Here is a 24,201-nt window from a genome sequence, read left to right on the forward strand (position 1 = left end):
GGCTGTTGACTTATCTCTCTCTGAACTGGCTCCACCTCACCCTCTGAACTGAGTGGGATGATAATGTGACTCTCTCTTTGTATCTCTCCCTCTCTCCATGTGTCTCTTTCTCTCTGTCTCTCTCTATTTCTCACTCTTTCTCACTCTTTCTCTCTCTGTGTTTCTCTCTCTGTGTCTCTCTCTCTGTATCTCTTTCTCTCTCTGTATCTCTTTCTCTCTCTGTATCTCTTCCTTCTTTGTCTCTCATACTCTATTTCTTTCTCCCTCTCTTCCCTTGGTTCCCATTCTCCTTAACTCTCTCTCTCGCTTTCTCGCGCTCTCTCTCTCGCTCTCTCTGGGTGTGAGTGTGTGTCTCAGTGCTGTAGGGCCCCGGGGCAGAACAGAGCAGGGCTGGGCTCCTCTGAGCGGGGCTGCTGTGTGTGTGTGTGTGTGTGTGTGTGGGTGCAGCGGTTGCAGCCTGCCAGCCCAGTCAGCTTCATTAGCTTCATGATGGTCCGTCAGCGAGGGGCTTCTGCTGCAGCCTGCACCCCCTCCAGCCAGTCCCAGGGCGTGATCCGCCCCTCTGCGCCCCAGCCCCCCCCCCCCCTCCTACAGCCCCCTTGAGCCCCTCTCCACCCCAGCCCTACGCTGCCACCGAGAGGCTTGTGAGGATTTGTCAGCCAGATGTGACAAGATTGTCAAGAGGCAGGCGAGAGAGAGAGGGGAGATATGATATTAATCAGAGCGTAGCTGGGAGCTAAACTCTCTCCGACGCAGTGTACTAACATGTTCCTCTCATTTACTATACACTCCCTCGCTCTCTCTCTCTCTCTTTCTCTCTCTCTCTCTCTGGCTTGCCGCCGCTACTCTCCCACAGCTATCTCTCTCTCTCTCTCTCTCTCTCGCTGTCTCTCTCTCCTCTCCTCTAACGGGTGGCTAGAACTGCTGGGGAGCCAGTAATAAAAGTTGTGGCTTTTCTTTTTCTTCATCTGTGATTTGTGTTTTTTACATAGACGAGACTAACCCACTTTTCATGGAGATTCAGGTAACTTTTTGTTTTCAGGTATTGTGTTGAAACTGGCTGTGTGTGTGTGTGTGTGTGTGTGTGTGTGTGTGTTTGCTCTGTGATTGACTGCTGAATTAGGAGGAATAATGAGTTTTTCACGCTGTCTTTGGTCTCCATTGACTCGTAATAGGCTAAAGCACAGCCTGTCACTACTTGCACAAGCAGAGCCTTAGCTTCTCATGCTTTGCTCTCACATTTCACTCTCAGGACAGGAGTTCAAACTCTCACTTTTCATCTTTGAACCTATTTTTACAGCAGAATCCTGTAAAAAAAAAAAGTATGTTTTTTATTATTATAATTCTTTTTTTAAATGGGGCTATTGGATTTTATACCAAGTGAGTTGTGTGTCAGATAGAATGGCTGGTGAACATGTCTAAGAGATGTCCTTTAACTGGGTGACTTTCCCAGTTTTCCCAGTCACTTTGTGATATAGGGTCATTCCTTTAAAAACACTCCACGGAAATACTACTGCTGTTTTTATTTTAATAATACGTACGTGTTCAAGTTCACACTGGGTCGTGTTACATACATAACAGCTTTATATCAGTCTGTTTTAAGTAGCTCAACACTTGTCATCAATTAGCTTAGCTTTATAACTGCCACACAGCCGTACATGTGTTTTAGTGGCGTATGATTTATGAATTTGGCCATATTCTGTGCATGTGTAACACACACTCACACACACTGAGATGTTCAGAAGCAGGAAGTCCTCTGTCTGGGAACCATTAGCTCCTGGTTTTAGCTCCTGGTTTTAGCTCCTGGATTTTGACAACTTATTTTAATGCTGCAGGTAGTTTTTTTTACACGCAGCGACCTCCTAGACTGCTGTATTCCTAAATCCTATTTCCTGTAGCTGCTCCGTGCTAGTCTGTGTGGTTTTATTAGAGGAATTCTGCAGGACTTTCTTAGTTCCTGGTACTACCAGGCTGCTCTGTATTTTGGCTGCAGTTTTGGCCTGGAATGAAGATATGAGGAAAATGTGTGTCAGTGTTTGTTACAGATGCTTTCACTGTGCTATATCTTGAGTTTTTATAGATTATTTTGCACCATATAAATAAACGTGATAGATTAGAACAATGTTTCTATCTTATCTGAATAAATTTCTTTCAAATTAAAAGTGCGTCTTATTTAATGCAGATAGGTGGTGGTTTGTCAAATTTTTTTTATGGTGTCAAGCATTAAATGATATGAAGAGATTTGAACAGAAATATTACACTCATTTTTAGCAGAAGTTTTGCTTAATTGTTTTGCCTAATACTCTCTGCATTTCTTTTACTGAACACATACAGGTTGTTTCATGTTTACTTGTAACTTTAAAAACAATTCTGCACATTTGAGATAAAAAATAAATAATCCTACATACTGTAGGTCTACAATGGGCATTAGGTCTGTATGCATTATCACTTTTGAAATGAGAGAGGGAGAGAGAGATCCTCCATAAATATACTACATACATATACTGAGTGTACAAAACATTAGGAACACTGCTCTTTCTATGACATAGACTGACCAGGTAAAAGCTACAGTATGATCCCTTATTGATGTCGCTTCAATCAGTGTAGATGAAGGGAAGGAGACAGGTTAAAGAAGTGCCTTTGAACAGGGTATGGTAGTAGGTGCCAGGCGCACCGGTTTGAGTGTGTCAAGATCTACAACGCTGCTGGATTTTTTACGCTCAACAGTTTCCCGTGTGTATCATGAATGGTCCACCACACAAAGGAATTGAGGTTGTTCTGAGGGCAAAAAGTGATGCAACTCAATATCAGGAAAGTTCCTAATGTTTAGTACACTCAGTTCCTTGCCAGCCAGTTGAATTTCTTATCCCATTCCATTCCAGTCTTTACCATCTTGGCACAGGCACAGTTAGTTTCACATTGTGTGGCAATCTGCACCAATCCTCTCCTAATTGATTTGCTTTCCACTAAATGATTCCAACGTGGCCCAGTCAATACACACTGTCACACCCCCCAGCTGTTCCCTTCCCTCCCGTCTTGCTCTGAACCACTGACTGCTGTTGACTCTATAAACCAAACCAGTGTGGATATTATGGACATATGGCAGGATTTATTTTACGAGCCGGAGAGGAACAATTTAAATGTTTGTCAGGGATGTTATGGCTGTGACGCAGAAGTGACTGGAGACCATTTCTGAGTCCCTAGATCGTGCACTACTTTTGAACAGGGCCCTAGATCGTGCACTACTTTTGAACAGGGCCCTGTGCACTACATTAGGAATAAGGTTCCACTAGGGACATAGACCCTGAACTCCCAGACACTGAATAAAGTGAATAACTGACATACTGGATGATTTAACACTCTGGCCTGCATGGGTCTGAATATAGTGAATAACTGACATACTGGATGATTTATCACTCTGGCCTGCATGGGTCTGAATATAATGAATAACTGACATACTGGAGGATTTAACACTCTGGCCTGCATGGGTCTGAATATAGTGAATAACTGACATACTGGAGGATTTAACACTCTGGCCTGCATGGGTCTGAATATAGTGAATAACTGACATACTGGAGGATTTAACACTCTGGCCTGCATGGGTCTGAATATAATGAATAACTGACATACTGGAGGATTTAACACTCTGGCCTGCATGGGTCTGAATATAATGAATAACTGACATACTGAAGGATTTAACACTCTGGCCTGCATGGGTCTGAATATAGTGAATAACTGACATACTGGAGGATTTAACACTCTGGCCTGCATGGGTCTGAATATAGTGAATAACTGACATACTGGAGGATTTAACACTCTGGCCTGCATGGGTCTTTATAGTAAGTTTTGTTTTATTTGCCCTGAATCACTGTCAATGAAACATGATGAAATGAAACCTCCATTAAACCTCTATGAAGTGTACAACATGTTGGGAGACTTGTTCCTCACACTAAGAAACCGTTTGCATGTGCAAAATAATTGTACTTTTTTAAATAGAATAGCAACTCCAGCTCCAATAATGTACTATTCCATCTGATTAAATAGTTCTTGTAAGTTTGCTCACGCAAAGTATTTCTTAACTTGATGATTTATGATATGTTCTCTGTGATTCTGCTCAACCATATCCTCCCTCTGTGGGTTTGAGTCAGTGTGTGGAGAGGTATTATATACACACACACACACACACACCGACAGACCCATGTTATCACCCAGGTTTGGGGTGTCATGGTATGCTCCTGCTGCTTTCTCAACCTTTCTCATCCTCACCCTATTCTCACCCTACTCTCACCCTACCTGACTCAGATAAGCAGATTTTAATTGAGAGAGAGACATAATATGACATTTGAAATGTCTCTATTTTGGAACTTGTTAGTATTATTTACTGTTACATTTTTGTTTATTTCACTTTTGTTTATCCATTTCCCTTGCTTTGGCAATATAAACATGTTTCCAATGCCAATAAAGCCCCTTGAATTAGACAGAGAGAGAGAAAACAAGTCACCCCCACACATAATACCCCATAATGACAAAGTAAAAACAGGTTTATAGAAATGTTTGCTAATTTTATCCAAATAAAAAACCAGAAATTTCACATTTACATAAGTATTCAGACCCTTTACTCAGTACTTTGTTGAAGCACCTTTGCAGCGATTACAGCATTGAGTCTTCTTTGGTATGACGAGTGGCCCACACCATTCTTCTCTGCAGATCCTCTCTAGCTCTGTCAGGTTGGATGGGGAGCATCGCTGCACAGCTATGTTCAGGTCTCTCCAGAGATGGTTGATCAGGTTCAAGTCCAGGCTCTGGCTGGGCCATTCAAGGACATTCAGAGACTTATTCCCGACGCCACTCCTGCATTGTATGTGTGCTTAAGGTCGTTGTCCTGTTGGAAGACAAACCTTCGCCCCAGTCTGAGGTCCTGAGGGCTCTGTAGCAGGTTTTCATCAAGGATCTGTCTGTACATTGCTCCAATCATCTCTGCCTCAATCCTGACTAGTCTCCCAATCCCTGCCACTGAAAAACATCCCCACAGCATGATGCTGCCACCACCGTGCTTCACCGTAGGGATGGTGCCAGGTTTCTTCCAGACGTGACACTTGGCATCCAGGCCAAAGAGTTCAATCTTGGTTTTATCCAGAGAATCTTGTTTCTCATGGTCTGAGAGTCTTTAGGTGCCTTTTGGGAAACTCCAAGCGACCTGTCAGGTGCCTTTTACTGTGGAGTGACTTCTGTCTGACCACTCTACCATAAAGGCCTGATTGATGGAGTGCTGCAGAGATGGTTGTTCTTCTGGAAGGTTCTCCCATCTCCACAGAGCGCTGTCAGGGTGACCATCAGGTTCTTGGTCACCTCCCTGACCAAGGCCCTTTTCCCCCGATTGTTCAGTTTGGTTGGGCGGCCAGCTCTAGGAAGAGTCTTGGTGGTTCCAATCATCTTCCATTTAAGAATAATAGAGGCATCTGTGTTCAATGACTATATCACCCTTGATCAGCCTTGATCTAACAACTCATTAACTCCGTCTGTCCGTCTGTCTGTCCGTTCGGTCATGGTCACAGCAGCAGACTTAGCCAGCCCAGCGCTGGTCTGTCTGTCCGTTCGGTCATGGTCACAGCAGCAGACTTAGCCAGCCCAGCGCTGGTCTGTCTGTCTGTCCGTTCGGTCATGGTCACAGCAGCAGACTTAGCCAGCCCAGCGCTGGTCTGTCTGTCTGTTCGGTCATGGTCACAGCAGCAGACTTAGCCAGCCCAGCGGTGGTCTGTGAAAGTGACAGTTTTTTTTCTTAATCTCAGGGACTAATGATAAAATGAATAGCTAATTAAGACAAACGAACGACAGGGAAGACTGAGCGCCGCAATGCCTGCTGTGTGTGCTTCTGTGTGTGTGCACAAGTGTGTGTGCCCTTTGATTGTCCAGAGGAACAGATTGAGTTGTACACTAGAGGAAACATCAAAGGGCTATGTGTGTGTGTGTACGCATTTTTGTCTGTCTTTGTGTGTGTGCAGGCGTGCCTTCGTTCATTTGAGTGTGTGCGAGCACATAAGAGTGTGTGTGTGTGTGCCTGTGTGTGATGGGATTAGTGTAATTGGGCCGTGTTGGTTGGGCCCTGTAATGATGGGATTATGGTGGTCGGAGGTGACTAAGAGTTTCTTCCACATCACCTCAGTCCCACAGGAGAAGATCAGCTGAAGATGAGGAGGAGATGGAGACGGAGGAGATGGAGACGGAGGAGAGGGGGAGAGGGAGACGGAGCAGAGGGAGACGGAGCAGAGGGAGACGGAGCAGAGGGAGACGGGGAGAGGGAGACGGGGAGAGGGAGACGGAGCAGAGGGAGACGGAGCAGAGGGAGACGGAGCAGAGGGAGACGGAGCAGAGGGAGACGGGGACTGAGGAGGAGACGGGGACTGAGGAGGAGACGGGGACTGAGGAGGAGACGGGGACTGAGGAGGAGACGGGGACTGAGGAGGAGACGGAGACTGAGGAGGAGAGGGAGACTGAGGAGGAGAGGGAGACTGAGGAGGAGAGGGAGACTGAGAGGGAGACGGAGACGGCGACCGAGGAGGAGGAGAGGGAGAGAGGGACGGGGAGAGGGAGACGGAGGAGAGGGAGACGGAGAGAGGGGGGAGAGGGAGAGGGAGACGGAGGAGAGGGAGATGGAGGAGACGATAAAAGACAGACAGAAGGAAAGAAATGGAAAGAGGACAGATAACAGGAAGGATGCATTGGAGCGTTAATTGGCTGCATTTCATTCCAGAAAGTTGTGGTCTCCCATCTGTCCATGTTCACTCCCCGTTGTACATCTGAAATAACTGAGTAGTTCAAGCACGTTTTACCCGGTTTCCTCCATTTTACTCTAGCATATCCTGTCCTGTCAGACCGAAGGGAAGAGAACAAGGGGACATATTTTTGGAATGGAACCCTGCCCTGCTAACGAGAGAGAGAGATCCAGCTAACAAACCAGTGGGAGGAGTTGACTGTGTGATTAACTAAGAGAGAGAGAGAGAGAGAGAGACAGTCTCCTCCTCCCCCCCGTTGAGGGGGTTAGTGCTACAGCAGCAGTAATTGCTAACCATTAAGCATGCTACTCATGTATGCTAACACATGCTGTTGATATATTATAGATGGCAGGAGAGAGAGAGAGAGAGAGGTGCTAGCGCAGCACGGGGGGTAGCATGTAGTGCTAACACAGGTTGCTTTGATCACAAATCTGATGACTTCTCAAGGGATGCTAGTTAGTGGTAAATGGCATGCATACTGTTCTTGTTGATGTTACGGAAACCCTGTTTGTTGTTGTGATTTATACTCTTATTTTCTGACACACAAAATGTTGATTCTTACTGTCAGGTGAAACGGAATCTAATTAATCACTTTCACAACAACTTCTCAATGCAATCTAATGAGCATCAACACAAGCACGTACACACACACACACACACACACACACACTTTTTAATATAAAACCTAGAACCCTGGAACCCTAGAACCCTGGAATACAATATGCTTCGTTCAGAGAATGAAAGTGTGTGAAGTGTTGTTTTGGGCCTCTGATTGACTCTGGTCTGGAGAGCTGTGATTGACTCAGTGTTGTGTAGTGGTGGTCTGGAGAGCTGTGATTGACTCAGTGTTGTGTAGTGGTGGTCTGGAGAGCTCTGTTTCAGCCCAGTAACTCTACTGCTCTCTCTCACCCCAACCACTTAACACAGCACTGTACAGCGAGCAGGAAACACAAAGCATCAGATATCATCACACACTGTACACACACACAGGGCAACAGCACTAGTAGCATCAGTGACTAGAATCTCTCACACACACACTCGCTGCTGAGTGCTTGTCCTGAGAGATAAGGACCATTAGTGGGAAACAGAGGTTGCATCCCAAATTACACCTTATTTCCAATGGGCCCTGGTCAAAAGTAGTGCACTATAAAGGGAATACGGTGCCATTTGGGCCACAACCAGACAGATGCATCATCTTTGTGTTGTGTAAAGGGTCTTATGGCCTTTACACTGACATGGAGTGGCTGGCATGGAGTTGGTGGGCCAGGTGTGGAGGACACCTCTTTGGTGCTGTAGATGATCCTGGCATGGGGAGAACAGGGCAGGCCTGCTGTAGATTATCCTGGCATGGGGAGAACAGGGCAGGCCTGCTGTAGATGATCCAGGCATGGGGAGAACAGGGCAGGCCTGTTGTAGATGATCCTAACATGGGGCGAACAGGGCAGGCCTGTTGTAGATGATAATAACATGGGGCGAACATGGCAGGCCTGCTGTATATTTAATAATTTAAAAAAAATGTTTTTCCTTTATTTAACCAGGTAGGCTAGTTGAGAACAAGTTCTCATTTACAACTGCGACCTGGCCAAGATAAAGCAATGCAGTTCGACACATACAACAACACAGAGTTACAGATGGAATAAACAAACATACAGTCAATAATACAGTAAAAAAGTCCATATACAGTGTGTGCAAATGAGGTAAGATAAGGGAGGTAAGGCAATAAATAGGCCATAGTGGCGAAGTAATTACAATATACCAATTAAACACTGGAGTGAATAGATGTGCAGAAGATGAATGTGCAAGTAGAGATACTGAGGTGCAAAGGAGCATGATAAATAAATACCGTATGGGGATGAGGTAGATTGGATGGGCTATGTACAGATGGACTATGTACAGGTGCAGTGATCTGTTAGCTGCTCTGACAGCTGGTGCTTAAAGCTAGTGAGGGAGATATGAGTCTCCAGCTTCAGTGATTTTTGCAGTTCATTCCAGTCATTGGCAGCAGAGAACTGGAAGGAAAGGCGACCAAAGTAGGAATTGGCTTTGGGGGTGACTAGTGAGATATACCTGCTGGAGCGCATGCTATGGGTGGGTGCTGCTATGGTGACAAGTGAGCTGAGATAAGGCGAGGCTTTACCTAGCAAATACTTGTAGATGACCTGGAGCCAGTGGGTTTGGCGACGAGTATGATGCGAGGGCAGGCCAACGAGAGAGTACAGGTCGCAGTGGTGGGTAGTATATGGGGCTTTGGTGACAAAACGGATGGCATTGTGATAGACTGCATCTAATTTGTTGAGAAGAGTGTTGGAGGCTATTTTGTAGACGACATCGCCGAAGTCGAGGATCGGTAGGATAGTCAGTTTTACGAAGGTATGTTTGGCAGCATGAGTGAAGGATGCTTTGTTGCGAAATTGGAAGCCGATTCTAGATTTAATTTTGGATTGGAGATGCTTAATGTGAGTCTGGAAGGAGAGTTTACAGTCTAACCAGACACCTAGGTATTTGTAGTTGTCCACATATTCTAAGTCAGAACCATCCAGAGTAGTGATGCTGGACGGGCGGGCCGGTGCGGGCAGCGATCGGTATTAGAGCATGCATTTAGTTTAACTTGCATTTAAGAGCAGTTGGAGGCCACGGAAGGAGAGTTGTATGGCATTGAAGCTCGTCTGGAGGTTAGTTAACTTCTTTGGGCTATGTGGGACGTTAGCGTGCCACCTGTGGCGCACCCTATCAACAGCAGGTGCATTTCAAGAGCGGCAAATTTGAAACCAAATAAATGTCAAAATTCAAGTTTTTCAAACATACAACTATCTGGCACCCTTTGAAAGATAAACATCTCCTTAATCTAACCACGTTTTCCGATTTCAAAAAGGTTTTATGGGGAAAGCATAAAGTTAGGTTATGTTAGGAGAGTACATTGACAATAGCTGTGTGTAGTGTATTGTCAATTCAAAGACAGGCGTCACCAAAACCATAAAATCAGCTAAAATTATGCACTAACCTTTTACAATCTCCATCAGATGACACTCCTAGGACATTATGTTAGACAATGCATGCATTTTTAGTTCTATCAAGTTCATATTTATATCTAAAAACAGTGTTTTACTATGGCGTTGATGTTCAGGAAATCGTTTCCCTCCAATACCGGCAGTCAAGTCATCACAACAAAATAATTAATTAATATTAGAAAACATTGGTAAAATATTATATTGTCATTCAAAGAATTATAGATTTACATCTCTTGAACGCAATGCACTTGCCAGATTTAAAATTAACCTTACTGGGAAATCACACTTTGCAATAATCTGAGCACTGCGCCAGAAAAATACGCATTGCGATACAGACTAACCGCCATGTTGGAGAGATCTAAAATCGAAAATACTATGTAAATAATCCATTACCTTTGATTCTCTTCATCAGATGTCACTTCCAAAGAATCCCAGGTCCATAACGAATGTAGTTTTGTTCAAAAAAGCTCATCATTTATGTCCCAAAACCTCCGTGTTGTTAGCACATGATCTAAGCCAGCCGGACTTCACTTCACATCACGAACGGAAAAAATATATTTATGTTCGTTCAAACATGTCAAACGTTGTATCGCATAAATCATTAGGGCCTTTTTTTAACCAGAACATGAATAAAATTCAAGGCGGACCATTGGGTTCTCTTTTAAAACGTTTCGGAATGAGAGTACCCACCATCAACTCGCACGCCAGGTGTCTAATGGGCCATCACGTTCCATGGCTCTTATTCGGTCAGATCTCACTGTAGAAGACTCAAAACACTTTGTAAAGGCTGGTGACATCTTGTGGAAGCAATAGGAAGTGCCAAAATATTCCTCAGCCCCTTTGTTTTTCAATGGCATAGGCTCAAAGTCAATTCAACACATCAGGTATCCACTTCCTGTCAGAATCTGTCTCAGGGTTTTGCCTGCCAAATGAGTTCTGTTATACTCACAGACACCATTCAAACAGTTTTAGAAACTTTAGGGTGTTTTCTATCCATATATAATAAGTATATGCATATTCTAGTTACTGGGTAGGTGTAGGAGGCAGTTAAAAATGGGCACATTTTTTCCAAAATTCTCAATGCTGCCCCCTAGCCCGTAGAGGTTAACAGTGTCCAAAGAAGGGCCAGAAGTATACAGAATGGTGTCGTCTGCGTAGAGGTGGATCAGAGAATCACCAGCAGCAAAAGCATTGATGTATACAGCCTGAGAATTGAACCCTGTGGCACCCCCATAGAGACTGCCAGAGGTCCGGACAACAGGCCCTTCGATTTGACACACTGAACTCTATCAGAGAAGTAGTTGGTGAACCAGGCGAGGCAGTCATTTGAGAAACGAAGGCTGTTGAGTCTGCCGATAAGAATGTGGTGATTGACAGAGTCAAAAGCCTTGGCCAGGTCAATGAATACGGCTGCACAGCAATGTCTCTTATCGATGGAGGTTATGATATCGTTTAGGACCTTGAGCATGGCTGAGGTGCCCTCATGACCAGCTCTGAAACCAGATTGCATAGCGGAGAAGGTACGGTGGGATTCGAAAGTGTCAGTAATCTGTTTGGCTTTCGAAGAACCTTAGAAAGGCAGGGTAGGATAGATATAGGTCTGTAGCAGTTTGGGTCAAGAGTGTCTCCCCTTTGAAGAGGGGGATGATCGCGGCATCTTTCCAATCTTTGGGAATCTCAGACGATACGAAAGAGAGGTTGCAACAATTTCTGCAGATCATTTTAGAAAGAGAGGGTCCAGATTGTCTAGCCCGGCTGATATGTAGGGGTCCAGATTTTGCAGCTCTTTCAGAACATCAGCTATCTGGATTTGGGTGAAGGAGAAATGGGGGAGGCTTGGGCGAGTTGCTGTGGGGGCTGCAGGGCAGTTTACCGAAGTAGGGGTAGCCAGGTGGAAATCATGGCCAGCCGTAGAAAAATGCTTATTGAAATTCTCAATTATAGTGGATTTATTGGTGGTGACAATGTTTCCTAGCCTCAGTGCAGTGGGCAGCTGGGAGGAGGTGCTCTTATTCTCCATGGACTTTACAGTGTCCCAGAACGTTTTTGAGTTTGTGCTACAGGATGCAAATTTCTGTTTGAAAAAGCTAGCCTTTGCTTTCCTAACTACCTGTGTATATTGTTTCCTAACTTCCCTGAAAAGGGCTATTCGATGCTAACGCAGTACGCCACAGGATGTTTTTGTGCTGGTCAAGGGCAGTCAGGTCTGGAGTGAAGCAAGGGCTATATCTGTTCTTAGTTCATTTTTTTTTGATTGAGGCATGCTTAAAAGGCATGTTCACTTTTAAAGAATAACCAGGCATCCTCTACTGACGGGATGAGGTCAATATCCTTCCAGGATACCCGGGCCAGGTCGATTAGAAAGGCCTGTTTGCTGAAGTTTTTTTGGGAGTGTTTGACTGTGATGAGGGGTGGTCGTTTGACCGCAGACTCATTACAGATGCAGGCAATGAGGCAGTGATCGCTGAGATCTTGGTTGAAAACAGCAGAGGTGTATTTGGAGGGAAAATTGGTTAGGATGATATTTATGAGGGTGCCCGTGTTTACGGATTTGTGGTTGAACCTGGTAGGTTCATTGATAATTTGTGTAAGATTGAGGGCATCAAGCTTAGATTGTAGGATGGCCAGGGTGTTAAGCATGTCCCAGTTTAGGTCACCAAGCAGCACGAGCTCTGAAGATAGATGGGGGGCAATCAATTCACATATGGTGTCCAGGGCACAGCTAGGGGCAGAGGGTGGTCTATAGCAAGCGGCAACGGTGAGAGACTTGTTTCTGGAAAGGTGGATTTTAAAAAGTAGAAGCTCGAATTGTTTGGGTACAGACCTGGATAGTAAGACAGAACTCTGCAGGCTATCTCTGCAGTAGATTGTAACTCCGCCCCCTTTGGCAGTTCTATCTTGTCGGAAAATGTTGTAGTTAGGGATGGAAATTTCAGGGTTTTTGGTGGTCTTCCTAAGCCAGGATTCAGACACGGCTAGGACATCCGGGTTGGCAGAGTGTGCTAAAGCAGTAACTAAAACAGACTTGAGGAGGCTTCTAATGTTAACATGCATGGAACCAAGGCTTTTATGATTATAGAAGTCAACAAATGAGAGCACCTGGGGAATAGGAGTGGAGCTAGGCACTGCAGGGCCTGGATTAACCTCCACATCATTAGAGGAACAGAGGAGAAGTAGGATAAGGGTATGGCTAAAGGCTATAAGAACTGGTCGTCTAGTACGTTCGGAACATAGAGTAAAAGGAGCAGGTTTATGGGCGCGATAGAATAGATTCAAGGCAAAATGTACAGACAAAGGTATGGTAAGATGTGAATACATTGGAGGTAAACCTAGGCATTGTGTGATGATGACAGAGATATTGTCTCTAGAAACATTTAAACCAGCTGATGTCACTGCATGTGTGGGAGGTGGAACTAAAGGGTTGGCTAAGCCATATTGAGCAGGGCTAGAGGCTCTACAGTGAAATAAGACAATAATCACTAACCAGAACGCAATGGACAAGGCATACTGACATTAGGGAGAGGCATTCGTTGCCGAGTGATCATAGGAGTCCAGTGAGCAGTTAGGCTGGCTGGAGACACAGCAATTCAGACAGCTAGCAGGCCGGGGTTGGCAAAATGGCAAATTGGCAAAATGGGTATAGTGGCCCAAGAAATTGTCCGATGGATCTCTTCAGCTAACAGTCCAATATGCTCTAGACAGCTAGCGGGCCACGGCTAGCAGGCTAGCAGATGGGCATTCAGGGGATGTCGCGATGGAGGGGCCTGTTGGGGGGAAAAAAAGAAGAAGAAAAAAAACCCTCAGGCAGATTACGCTGGTTGTCCAGTCGTGATGGATAAGCAGGGCTTCGTGTAGTAAAAGGGGTCCAAGACAATTGGCAAAATAAGTATAGTGGCCCAAGAAATTGGCTGCTGGACCTATTCAGCTAACAGTCCGATATGCTCTAGACAGCTAGCGGGCCGTGGCTAGCAGGCTAGCAGATGGGCATTCAGGGGACGTCGCGACGTAGGAGCCAGTTGAATAACCCCCTCGGGCAGATTACGTCGGTAGTCCAGTTGTGAAGGACCTCCGTACTGGCAGTAAAAGGGTCCGGGCCAATTGGCAAAATAGGTATTGTAGAGTGGCTGATGGACCTCTTCAGCTAGTCAGGAGATGGACCTAGCATGGGCTAGCTCCAGGCTAATTGGTGCTTGCTTCAGGACAGAGACGTTAGCCGGGAGTAGCCACTCGGATTGCAGCTAGCTAGCTGCGATGATCCAGGTGAAAAGGTTCAGAGCTTGCGATAGGAATCTGGGGATATGGAGAGAAAATAGGTCCGGTATGCTCTGGTTTGAATCGCGTTGTGCAAATTGGCGAGAGTTTTCCGAGCTAAAGGTTAGCTGATGACCGCTAGCAGTGGTTAGCTGACTACTAGCTAGTAGCAAGTTAGCTGGCTAGCTTCTGTTGGGGGAATCCAGTTCCAAAATAAAGAAAAATACTTTAGAAAATGCAGATCCACACCACATTGGGTGAGGTGGGTTGCAGAAGAGTATTTTGAAGTTGAGGCTTAGAAAAATATAAAAAAGGATATGCGAAGAAAAATATAGAAAAGGATATATACATGGGACACGACAAGACGAAGATGTCTGACTGCTACGCCATCTTGGATCTATAATGATCCTAGCATGGGGAGAACAGGGCAGGCCTGCTGTAGATGATCCTAGCATGGGGAGAACAGGCCCGCAGCACTGCTGTGTGTGTCTGTGTGTGAGTGTGAGAAGCTTGCCTGATTTCTCTCACATGCACTGCTCATCCCAGGGCAGGGATGATTTATTCACAATGGGAGAACAGATGACTGCAGGCAATCTCTGTCTCTGTCTCTGCAGCTATACATCCAGAAGAGAGAGAGGTGTAAGGCTGTGCATTTATTAATGTACAAAAGATAACTCCCTCCCTGTGAAACATAGTGGATCTGTTTCCCTCAGCTCTAGGTGGGAAGAGAAGCTGTTTCCGTTGGTTGTGGCTGAATGTGTATTTCACTATAGAAGTGAATGATAGGAAGTGTTATCCATGTGATCAAACTGCATATTGGTTTCTTCTCCTGATTAATCTATTGTTATACTTTCCCTTTCTCCTGAGTTCAGCTGTGTTTTATGTCAGTGTTTCTCAACTGGCAACTTCTGGTTGAGAAAGAACCCCGAACAGTTCTAGTCCAGCACACTTGATTCAACTAACTAAAGGACTTGATGATTAGTTGAGTTGTTGAATCAGGTGTGCTGGTGAGGAGCTTGAACAGAAATGTGTGTTGTTAGTGGTACTTGAAAATCGAAGTTGAGTTAACACTGTTTTATTTTGTTCTCTGTGGCTCTCTAATGGAACCCAGTGTTACCTTTACTTCCTCACCTCCAGACCGTAGTCAGGACGGCTCAGGGGAGCCTTCACTTGCTAGCTCCAAGGCCAGAGAAATGTACAGATGCTCTGGGGTAATTCCCCCATTTGGGGATCTTATCCGCTGCTAATGACGAGTTAGTCTGGAATTCCACTGAAGTAGTTGACATTTATTAAACTTGTGAGGTAGTCTGAATGACTAAATAAAATAGCAGGCTAATGGAGCAAAAAGAGCGTGGCTCACAGTTCCCCTACATCTCCTCCACACATTTGCATCAAAAGCAAAAGTTAACTTACTATGTTACCCACAATACACTTCAGTGTTTTAAAGCTATACCCCTACTTTACCAACACCAGGTATTCCGATCATTCCATTTGCGAATCCTGCCTCATATAGCTTCTAAATGTTTCTGAACCTTCTGAACGTCTGTGTCTCTCTGCCAGGCGATCTGCTGCACCTTGGTGAACTGTACCTGTGATAGTTTCAAACCTGGGAAACTGAAGAAAAGACTGTGTGAGCACTGCAAGCATGGATGGGTAGCGCACGGTAAGCACAGATTCAATTGTTACTTTACTTAGTGTACATTTCTATCAGGGGGTGGGAATGGGGGTGGGGGGTAGGTGTGTCATTATTCATGTTTGTGTGTGTGGGGGGAGGGAGGGAGCTGTTTCCTATATTCATGTCTGTGTGTGTGGGGGGGGGCTGTTTTCAATATTCCACTCTGTGTGTGGGGGGGTCTGTTTCCTATATTCATGTCTGTGTGTGTGAGGGGGGGAGCTGTTTTCTATATTCCTGTCTGTGTGTGGGGGGGTCTGTTTCCTATATTCATGTCTGTGTGTGGGGGGGGGCTGTTTTCTATATTCATGTCTGTGTATGGGGGGGGCTGTTTTCTATATTCATGTCTGTGTGTGGGGGGGGGGGTCTGTTTTCTATATTCCTGTCTGTCTGTGGGGGGGGGGGGTCTGTTTTCTATATTCCTGTCTGTGTGTGGGGGGGGGTCTGTTTTCTATATTCATGTCTGTGTGGGGGGGGGCTGTTTCCTATATTCATGTCTGTGTGTGGGGGGGGCTGTTTTCTATATTCATGTCTGTGTATGGGGGGGGCTGTTTTCTATATTCATGTCTGTGTGTGGGGGGGGGTCTGTTTTCTATATTCCTGTCTGTGTGTGGGGGGGGGGTCTGTTTTCTATATTCCTGTCTGTGTGTGGGGGGGGTCTGTTTTCTATATTCATGTCTGTGTGGGGGGGGGGCTGTTTTCTATATTCCTGTCTGTGTGTGGGGGGGGGGGGTCTGTTTTCTATATTCCTGTCTGTGTGTGTGGGGGGCTGTTTTCTATATTCCTGTCTGTGTGTGGGGGGGGGGCTGTTTTCTATATTCCTGTCTGTGTGTGGGGGGGGTCTGTTTTCTATATTCCTGTCTGTGTGTGTGGGGGGGGGTCTGTTTTCTATATTCCTGTCTGTGTGTGTGTGTGTGGGGGGGGGGCTGTTTTCTATATTCATGTCTGTGTGTGTGTGGGGGGGCTGTTTTCTATATTCATGTCTGTGTGTGTGTGTGGGGGGGCTGTTTTCTATATTCATGTCTGTGTGTGTGTGGGGGGGGGTCTGTTTTCTATATTCATGTCTGTGTGTGAGGGGGGGCTGTTTTCTATATTCATGTCTGTGTGTGAGGGGGGGCTGTTTTCTATATTCATGTCTGTGTGTGTGGGGGGCTGTTTTCTATATTCATGTCTGTGTGTGTGGGGGGGGCTGTTTTCTATATTCATGTCTGTGTGTGTGAGGGGGGCTGTTTTCTATATTCATGTCAATATGTGTGTGTGGGGGGGGGTCTGTTTTCTATATTAATGTGTGTGTGTGGGGGGGGTCTGTTTTCTATATTCATGTCTGTGTGTGGGGGGGGCTGTTTTCTATATTCATGTCTGTGTGTGAGGGGGGTCTGTTTTCTATATTCATGTCTGTGTGTGAGGGGGGGCTGTTTTCTATATTCATGTCTGTGTGTGTGTGGGGGGGGGGGTCTGTTTTCTATATTCATGTCTGTGTGTGTGTGTGGGGGGGGGCTGTTTTCTATATTCCTGTCTGTGTGTGTGTGGGGGGGGGGTCTGTTTTCTATATTCCTGTCTGTGTGTGTGTGAGGGGGGGCTGTTTTCTATATTCATGTCTGTGTATGGGGGGGGGCTGTTTTCTATATTCATGTCTGTGTGTGAGGGGGGGCTGTTTTCTATATTCATATCTGTGTGTGGGTGGGGGGGCTATTTTCTATATTCATGTCTGTGTGTGTGTGGGTTCGCCTGTGTCTTCTCTACTCACTCCTGTGCATCCTCCACCCCTCTGTCTTCCTGCAGCTCTGAGCAAGCTGAAGCTGCACCACATGTACCAGGGCAGCCAGGTAGAGATCGTCCACTCCAACGTGGTCTTTGACATCTGCAGCCTGATGCTCTACGGGACCCAGGCAATCCCGGTCAGACTAAAGATCCTGCTGGACCGGCTGTTCAGTGTCCTGAAACAGGAGGAGGTCATCCAGATCCTCAATGCATTGGACTGGACCCTACAGGACTACATCCGAGGATACGTCCTACAGGTGGGGGGGGCTCTTCTTTCTTACTTTAGTACGAGGAGAGGGGAGAGAAAGGAGGACAGAAGAGAGGAGGAGAGAGAGGAACACAGGAGAGAGGGGGAGAAACAAATCTTCTCTATAGGAACGTTCCTTTTCTCCTCATCCTCCTCTCTGGAGGTCTCCAGACTGATGGGAGATTTGTAAATATTATTTAGTTCCATGATTTCCCTCTTAAACTTGAGCTAGGCTGAACCACCCGGCACACTGTCATTGTCAGCCAGCCGCTGCTCACTTCGATTAGTCCGTCATCAACTATTCAGCTTTCTCTCTGCATTTAATGTTAGCTTCTCTAATGGTGAACACAGAGTCAGAATCCTCGACAGTCAGAGCCAAGCGAATGCTGTGTGATGAAATATTGATCCTGGTTACTGTATGAAGAGGCTGCGGTCTGACTTTCACAGACACCACAACTCCTATGTAATTACTACTGGGCCGGGTGGAGGAACCTCATTCTCCTCTCTCCTTCCTCTCTGATCTCACTCCACCCTGACGTGTGTGTGTGTGTGTGTGTGTGTGTGTGTGTGTGTGTGTGTGTGTGTGTGTGTGTGTGTGTGTGTGTGTGTGTGTGTGTGTGTGTGTGTGTGTGTGTGTGTGTGTGTGTGAGTGTTCGTTCGTTCATTGGTATGTGTGTGTGCACATGTCCTCTCTGATGCTGATTGGAGAGGGAAAATCCACGTGATTTAAATGAAGAGAAATGACAGGCAAGATGAAAGGCAGCGCTGTAATGAGGACTCCCTCCTCTCTGCATTAACTTTACAACTGAGCCCTTTATTAAGACGCTCTGGGGTGAAGTTCCCCTAAGTACAGATCTAGGATCAACTTCCACTCCCCAATCCTCACCTTAGCCATTAGTGGGGAAAATGCTCATTTGACCCAAGATCAGTGTCTAAGGGCAAGTTCACCCTACACCTGTTTAGACACAGTCAGTCTGTGTTTTAGATGACTTCATATCTTTCTTGGTGTGTGAATATACTAATGATGAAATGCTCTCTCTCTTTCTCTCTGCATATAAATCACTTTCGTTCTCTCTCTCTTTCCCCCCTTCCCGCTCTCCACCGACCCCCTATCCTTTCCTCCCTCTCCCCCTCTCCCTCCCCCACACCCTCAACTTTCCTCTTCCTCCCCCATACCCTCTCCTTTCCTCCCCCTCCCCGCTCTCCCTCTCCCCCCTCTCTCTCCCTCTCCCCCCTCTCTCTCCCTCACACCCTCTCCAGGACATAGCAGGGAAAGTGTTGGACCGCTGGGCCATCATGACGTTCGAGGAGGAGATTGCTACGCTGCAGCAGTTCCTCCGCTTCGGCGAGACCAAGTCCATTGTGGAGCTGATGGCGCTGCAGGACAAGGAGGGCCAGGCCGTGCTGGTCCCCAGCACCCGCACCAACTCAGACATCCGCACCTTCATCGAGCGCAGCACCCCGCGCACTGCCACCACCAACAACGTCCTGACCCCCAAGGTGGAGAAACTGAGCTCGTCCAAAGCGCACCACTTTGAGAACTTTATTAATAGTATGGCGTTTATGCTACCATTTCAATTGTTGGGCTCCGTGCCAGCGCCTCTCCTGGGGTCGCCACCGGGGGCGCTGCAGCAGCAGCAAGGGGGGCAGATGGAGCAGGGGCAGAGACGGGGGGACGAGAACCCCAACGCCCTCCCCCTCCCCGGGCCGCCTCCCACCGAGAGCAGCCTGGTGGGCTCTAGCTCCGCCTCATTCACCTCTGACCTGGACAGGGGTGGAGACAACCCTATGGACGGCCTCTCGGCCACGCCCAAGATGGAGGCCGAGGACTTCCCCACCAGCGACAACTACTCAGATGGCCGCTCCACACCCTGCACCCCCTCCATGATGAACTCTGACTTTACCCAGATGTCCCCGGATAGCAAGCTCCAACGCTCCATGGACCGGAACGGGGGAGGCGGGGGAGGAAGTCTCAAGAAGGGGCGTGTGTACTGCAGTGCGTGTGACAAGACCTTCTACGACAAGGGCACGCTGAAAATCCACTACAACGCTGTGCACCTGAAGATCAAGCACAAGTGCACCATCGACGGCTGCAACATGGTGTTCAGCTCGCTGCGCAGCCGCAACCGCCACAGCGCCAACCCCAACCCGCGCCTGCACATGCCCATGAACCGCAACAACCGCGACAAGGACCTGCGAGGCGGCGGGAGCCTTTCGGCAGATGAAGACTCCGAAGCAAGCGACAAACCGCAGTCTGAGTACCCCCACTCATCCATCCCGGTGTCCCTGACCTCGTCCCCCGACAGCCAGAAGTCGGTTGCCAGCTACATGGTGAGCCATGTGGACTCCACCACCAGCAGCACCAAGCTGCACCACAGCAGCTCCTTCCCCAGCATGGGGCACCTGGGCCACGGCATCCTCTTCCCCAACCTGAAGACAGTGCAGCCTGTGCTGCCTTTCTACCGGAGCCTGGTGACCCCTGCCGAGCTGGCCAACAACCCCGGCCAACACCTCCCATCCCTCCCCGTCCTCTCCTCCTCGCTTCCCCTCAAACCTACCTCCATCACCGCCCCAGACGCCTGCGGTGCCATCATCGACCCTGTGCCCAAGAAGAAGTCGCGGAAGTCGAGCATGCCCATCAAGATCGAGAAGGAAGTGGTAGAGAGGGAGGGAGGGATGGGGGAGGACAGCGGTTCAGAGGACATGAGCCCTATGCAGGTTAGGGACAAGGAGGAGTGTGAGAGAGGGGTAGGAGGAGGGGGGGATTTGTGTACGAGACAGATGGGTGTAGAGAGGGAAAGAGAGGAGAGAGGAGTCATTCTAGCTGGGGAGAGAGGAGAGAGGGAGGGTGTGAAGCGGCCAAGGTCCCACAGCCCAGAGAGAGAGATGTGTGGAAGCAGGGAACAAGAGGAGGACAAAGATGAAAAAGAAGAGGGATCCCAGCAGGCAGAGACAGGTATGATCACCTGCGCCTCATCCCCCTATGATGGAAAACTCAACCACAGAGAGAACCACAGCCTCTCTCTGAGCAGAGACCACACAGAGACAGAGGGAGAGGAGGGCGACCAACCAACCTCCCGGCACCAAGACAAGCTGTGCGACGACATGGACCACCGACTGACCAACGGCGGTTTCTTCAGACTAGGCGACAGAGGGAAGGATGGACCAGAAAGCTGTATGGAAGACTACACCGACTCTAGCCTCCTGCAGTCTCGTATGGACTCTGAGGAGGGGCCACTGGACAGGGATGACCTTCCACACCACTGTGAGATCTGCAGCAAGACGTTCAACAACCAGTACAGTGTGAAGATGCACTACCGCAACGTGCACCTGAAGGAGATGCACATGTGCACGGTGGCTGGCTGCAATGCTGCCTTCCCCTCCCGCAGGAGCAGAGACAGGTGAGAGAGAACAAACACACATCAGTCAGTTAAAATCAATTTTTATGCTATTTTTCTCGTAAAATAGCGATAATATTCCAACCGGGCAACGTTGTATTCATTCAAAGACTGAAAGAAAAAAATGGAGAAGTCTCGTGAATGCGCATCTCCAGTCTCACTGTCCCCAGGCTGACCACTTACAAACTCTGCTCCTATACTTTGCCCAGAGACAGCAAACACCCCATTCCGCTTTCTGGCGGCTTTAGAGAGCCAATGGAAGCCTTAGAAAATGTCACGTTACAGCACAGATGCTGTATTTTCGATAGAGATGCAACAGAAGGACAACAAATTGTCAGACAGGGCACTTCCTGTATGGAATCTTCTCAGGTTTTGGCCTGCCATATGAGTTCTGTTATACTCACAGACACCATTCAAACAGTTTTAGAAACTTTAGAGTGTTTTCTATCCAAATCTATATGCATATTCTAGTTTCTGGGCAGGAGTAGTAACCAGATTAAATCGGGTACGTTTTTTATCCGACCGTGAAAATACTGCCCCCTATCCCAAATAAGTTAATAGTCTGTCATTTAGTTGTATAGTCTGTCAGTGATTTATGAAAGGGATTTGTCATTCTCTAGCACAATATAGGATATTTAAGCATATGATGTCAGAGGTTCTGTTGAAGTGATATGGTTAGTATGTCTTTTCAAATGATCTAATAAAACCACACCAAACTGGCAGCAACCACAAATACGTCAGTTACAGACTTATTTAACAGAGATGAATGGTCAATTAAAGATAGAACAATTGCTAAAGGTACCTTTGAAAAAACACCAACCAAGAAGCAACCTTTCCTACATTTTGTGTCTTCCAGGCACAGCTCCAACCTCAACCTCCACCACAAGCTGTTGACCAAAGACCTGTACAGCCCATCACCCCGCTCCCTATACTCCCCAGCCTCCCTCTGCAGGGACAAAGACCCTGTCAGCCTGGACTACCGCCAGGACCTGAGAGACCTCCAGAGGGACAGAGAGCTCCAGAGAGACCCAGGCAGCCAGACGTCTGTCATCTTCAGAGGACACAACCGCATGGGCCTGGTCTTCCCCATGAGCAAGATGGCCGACGAAAGGACAGGGGAGAATGCAGGAGAGGAGCTGGGAGGAGGAGGAGGGGTGGAGGAGGGGACGGTACTGGACCTAAGTACGTCATCGTCTGTACCTCCTCTTGGTGGCGGCAGCGCCCGTTCCTCCTGGGACTCGGATGGGGCAGGCAGTGAGGAAGGGGAAGGGCTAGAGGAGGAGCCTCTGCCAATGGAGGAGGACAGCGATGGGGAGAGCTGCGATGGGATTGGTCTTGGAGGCCCCAGTGGGGAAGGATTAGGTTCGGGCGGGGAGAGGACCCTGGGCTGTGTGGGGGGAGGACAGGTGGGGCCGCAGGGGGGCGGAGGTGGCTCACCCATTACCTGCCACGTGTGCCAGAAGGTATACAGCAACAAGGGGACGTTCAGAGCCCACTACAAGACTGTCCACCTGCGCCTGCTGCACAAGTGTAAAGTCCCAGGCTGTGACACCACATTCTCGTCAGTACGGAGCCGCAATAGACACAGCCAGAACCCCAACCTGCACCGCAACCTGACTGGTAGTGGCGGCGGCACCACTCTAGACCAGGAGTAGGGCCTTGCCCAAGCTTCAGCTCACACAGACCCTGATTCACTCTCACTGTATTCTTTAGTGTTTGTTTATTTCACACCAGAACAGGCTTGCAGGTTAGCACTTTTTGAAAAAAATCCATTGTTTTTGGGGGGGCAATGTCTGTAGTGAGCTTGGGATTGTGGAATCCAGCTGCATTTTTCTTTGTTATGGCAGATTGTATCTGCTTGTTTTGTGCAAATGTTACAGGACAGTATATCTCCCTGAATGTTGAGTGGATTTCTCCAGGTATATCAAGTTCAGCAACCTCAAATTGTTCTGAGGTACACATGAAGACCTTCTACATTCCATTCCTTGGACACTCATTTTAGACTAATTATGTTTCCTTCCCCCTGCCAACATTTTTGAAATATGTTCTTTTAAATTGATATTTATTGATGGCACGTGTAGAAAAACAGCAATTTATTTTGGACACAAAATTGACAAGTCATTTTCCTATCATGTATTTTTGTCTTGATTTAAAACACTTAATCATGCATCATCTTTTAAAACGTTGTGCATCTCAACCCCTCTCTAGCTCTTTTATTTCTATGCACTAATTCTAAATAGTTAATAGTTTGCCTTACAGTCTAGTATAATTCACTCACATCCAGTTTAGGATCACCTGCTAGTTTCTAAATCACATACTGTTCAAGTGACACTTATCTCCAATCATCAACAGTGTTGGAAAAAGTAAAGATACCTTCATAGAAAATGACTTGAGTAAAAGTGAAAGTCACCCAGGAAAATACTACTTGAGTAAAAGTATTTGGTTTTAAATATACTTAAATATCAAAAGTAAATGTAAAAGTATAAATAATTTCAAATTCCTTATATTAAGCAAACCAGGGGGCACCATTTGTTTTTTAAATTTACAGATAGCCAGGGGCACACTCCAAAGCTCAGACATAATTTGCAAACTAAGCATTTGTGTTTAGTGAGTCCGCCAGATCAGAGGCAGTAGGGATGACCAGAGATGTTCTCTTGATAAGTGCGTGAATTGGACCATTTTCCTGTCCTGCTAAGCATTCACAATTGAAAAGTACTTTTGGGTGTCAGGGAAAATGTATGGAGTAAAAAGTACATTATTTTCTTTAGGAATGTAGTAAAGTAAAAGTTGTCAAAAATATAAATAGTAAGGTACAGATCCCCCCCCCCCCCCAAAAAAATGACTTAAGTAGTACTTTAAAGTATTTTTACGTAAGTACTTTACACCACTGGTTATCAACTATAACAAGTTAAATATTTTCGGTGTTCTTCTTGGTAGTTATCGTCGACTTTCCCTGTGAGTTTACACTTATTGTTCCAATCAAAAGCATCTGTGACATTCTAGAAGTGTGGCGTACATTAGTTTCTTTGGACTGTGGTCTGTAAAGATCTTTGTTTAAAAAAATATATAGTTTTATAAGTATTGTGAACTT

At 46.8% G+C, this 24,201-nt stretch overlaps 1 protein-coding gene across 3 annotated transcripts in view; it reads left to right on the forward strand.

Annotated features, from left to right (window-relative positions):
• LOC115166892 (zinc finger protein basonuclin-1) overlaps positions 1–23,307 on the forward strand; it is a 70,245-nt gene extending 46,938 nt beyond the window's left edge. For 2 of the 3 annotated variants that reach the window (XM_029720797.1, XM_029720794.1), the window contains exons 2-5: positions 15,593–15,695; positions 17,487–17,722; positions 18,973–21,113; positions 21,967–23,307. In XM_029720797.1, the coding sequence (XP_029576657.1) occupies positions 15,593–15,695; positions 17,487–17,722; positions 18,973–21,113; positions 21,967–22,765 (3,279 nt within the window). In that variant the 3' untranslated portion in view covers positions 22,766–23,307. Of the gene's footprint in view, positions 1–639; positions 1,025–15,592; positions 15,696–17,486; positions 17,723–18,972; positions 21,114–21,966 lie in introns of those variants that run through there. The other variant, XM_029720795.1, reaches the window with a different exon arrangement.
• Positions 23,308–24,201: the final 894 nt, after the last annotated feature.

The sequence above is a fragment of the Salmo trutta genome, chromosome 29, assembly GCF_901001165.1.
Source record: "Salmo trutta chromosome 29, fSalTru1.1, whole genome shotgun sequence".
Classification (NCBI taxonomy): domain Eukaryota; kingdom Metazoa; phylum Chordata; class Actinopteri; order Salmoniformes; family Salmonidae; genus Salmo; species Salmo trutta.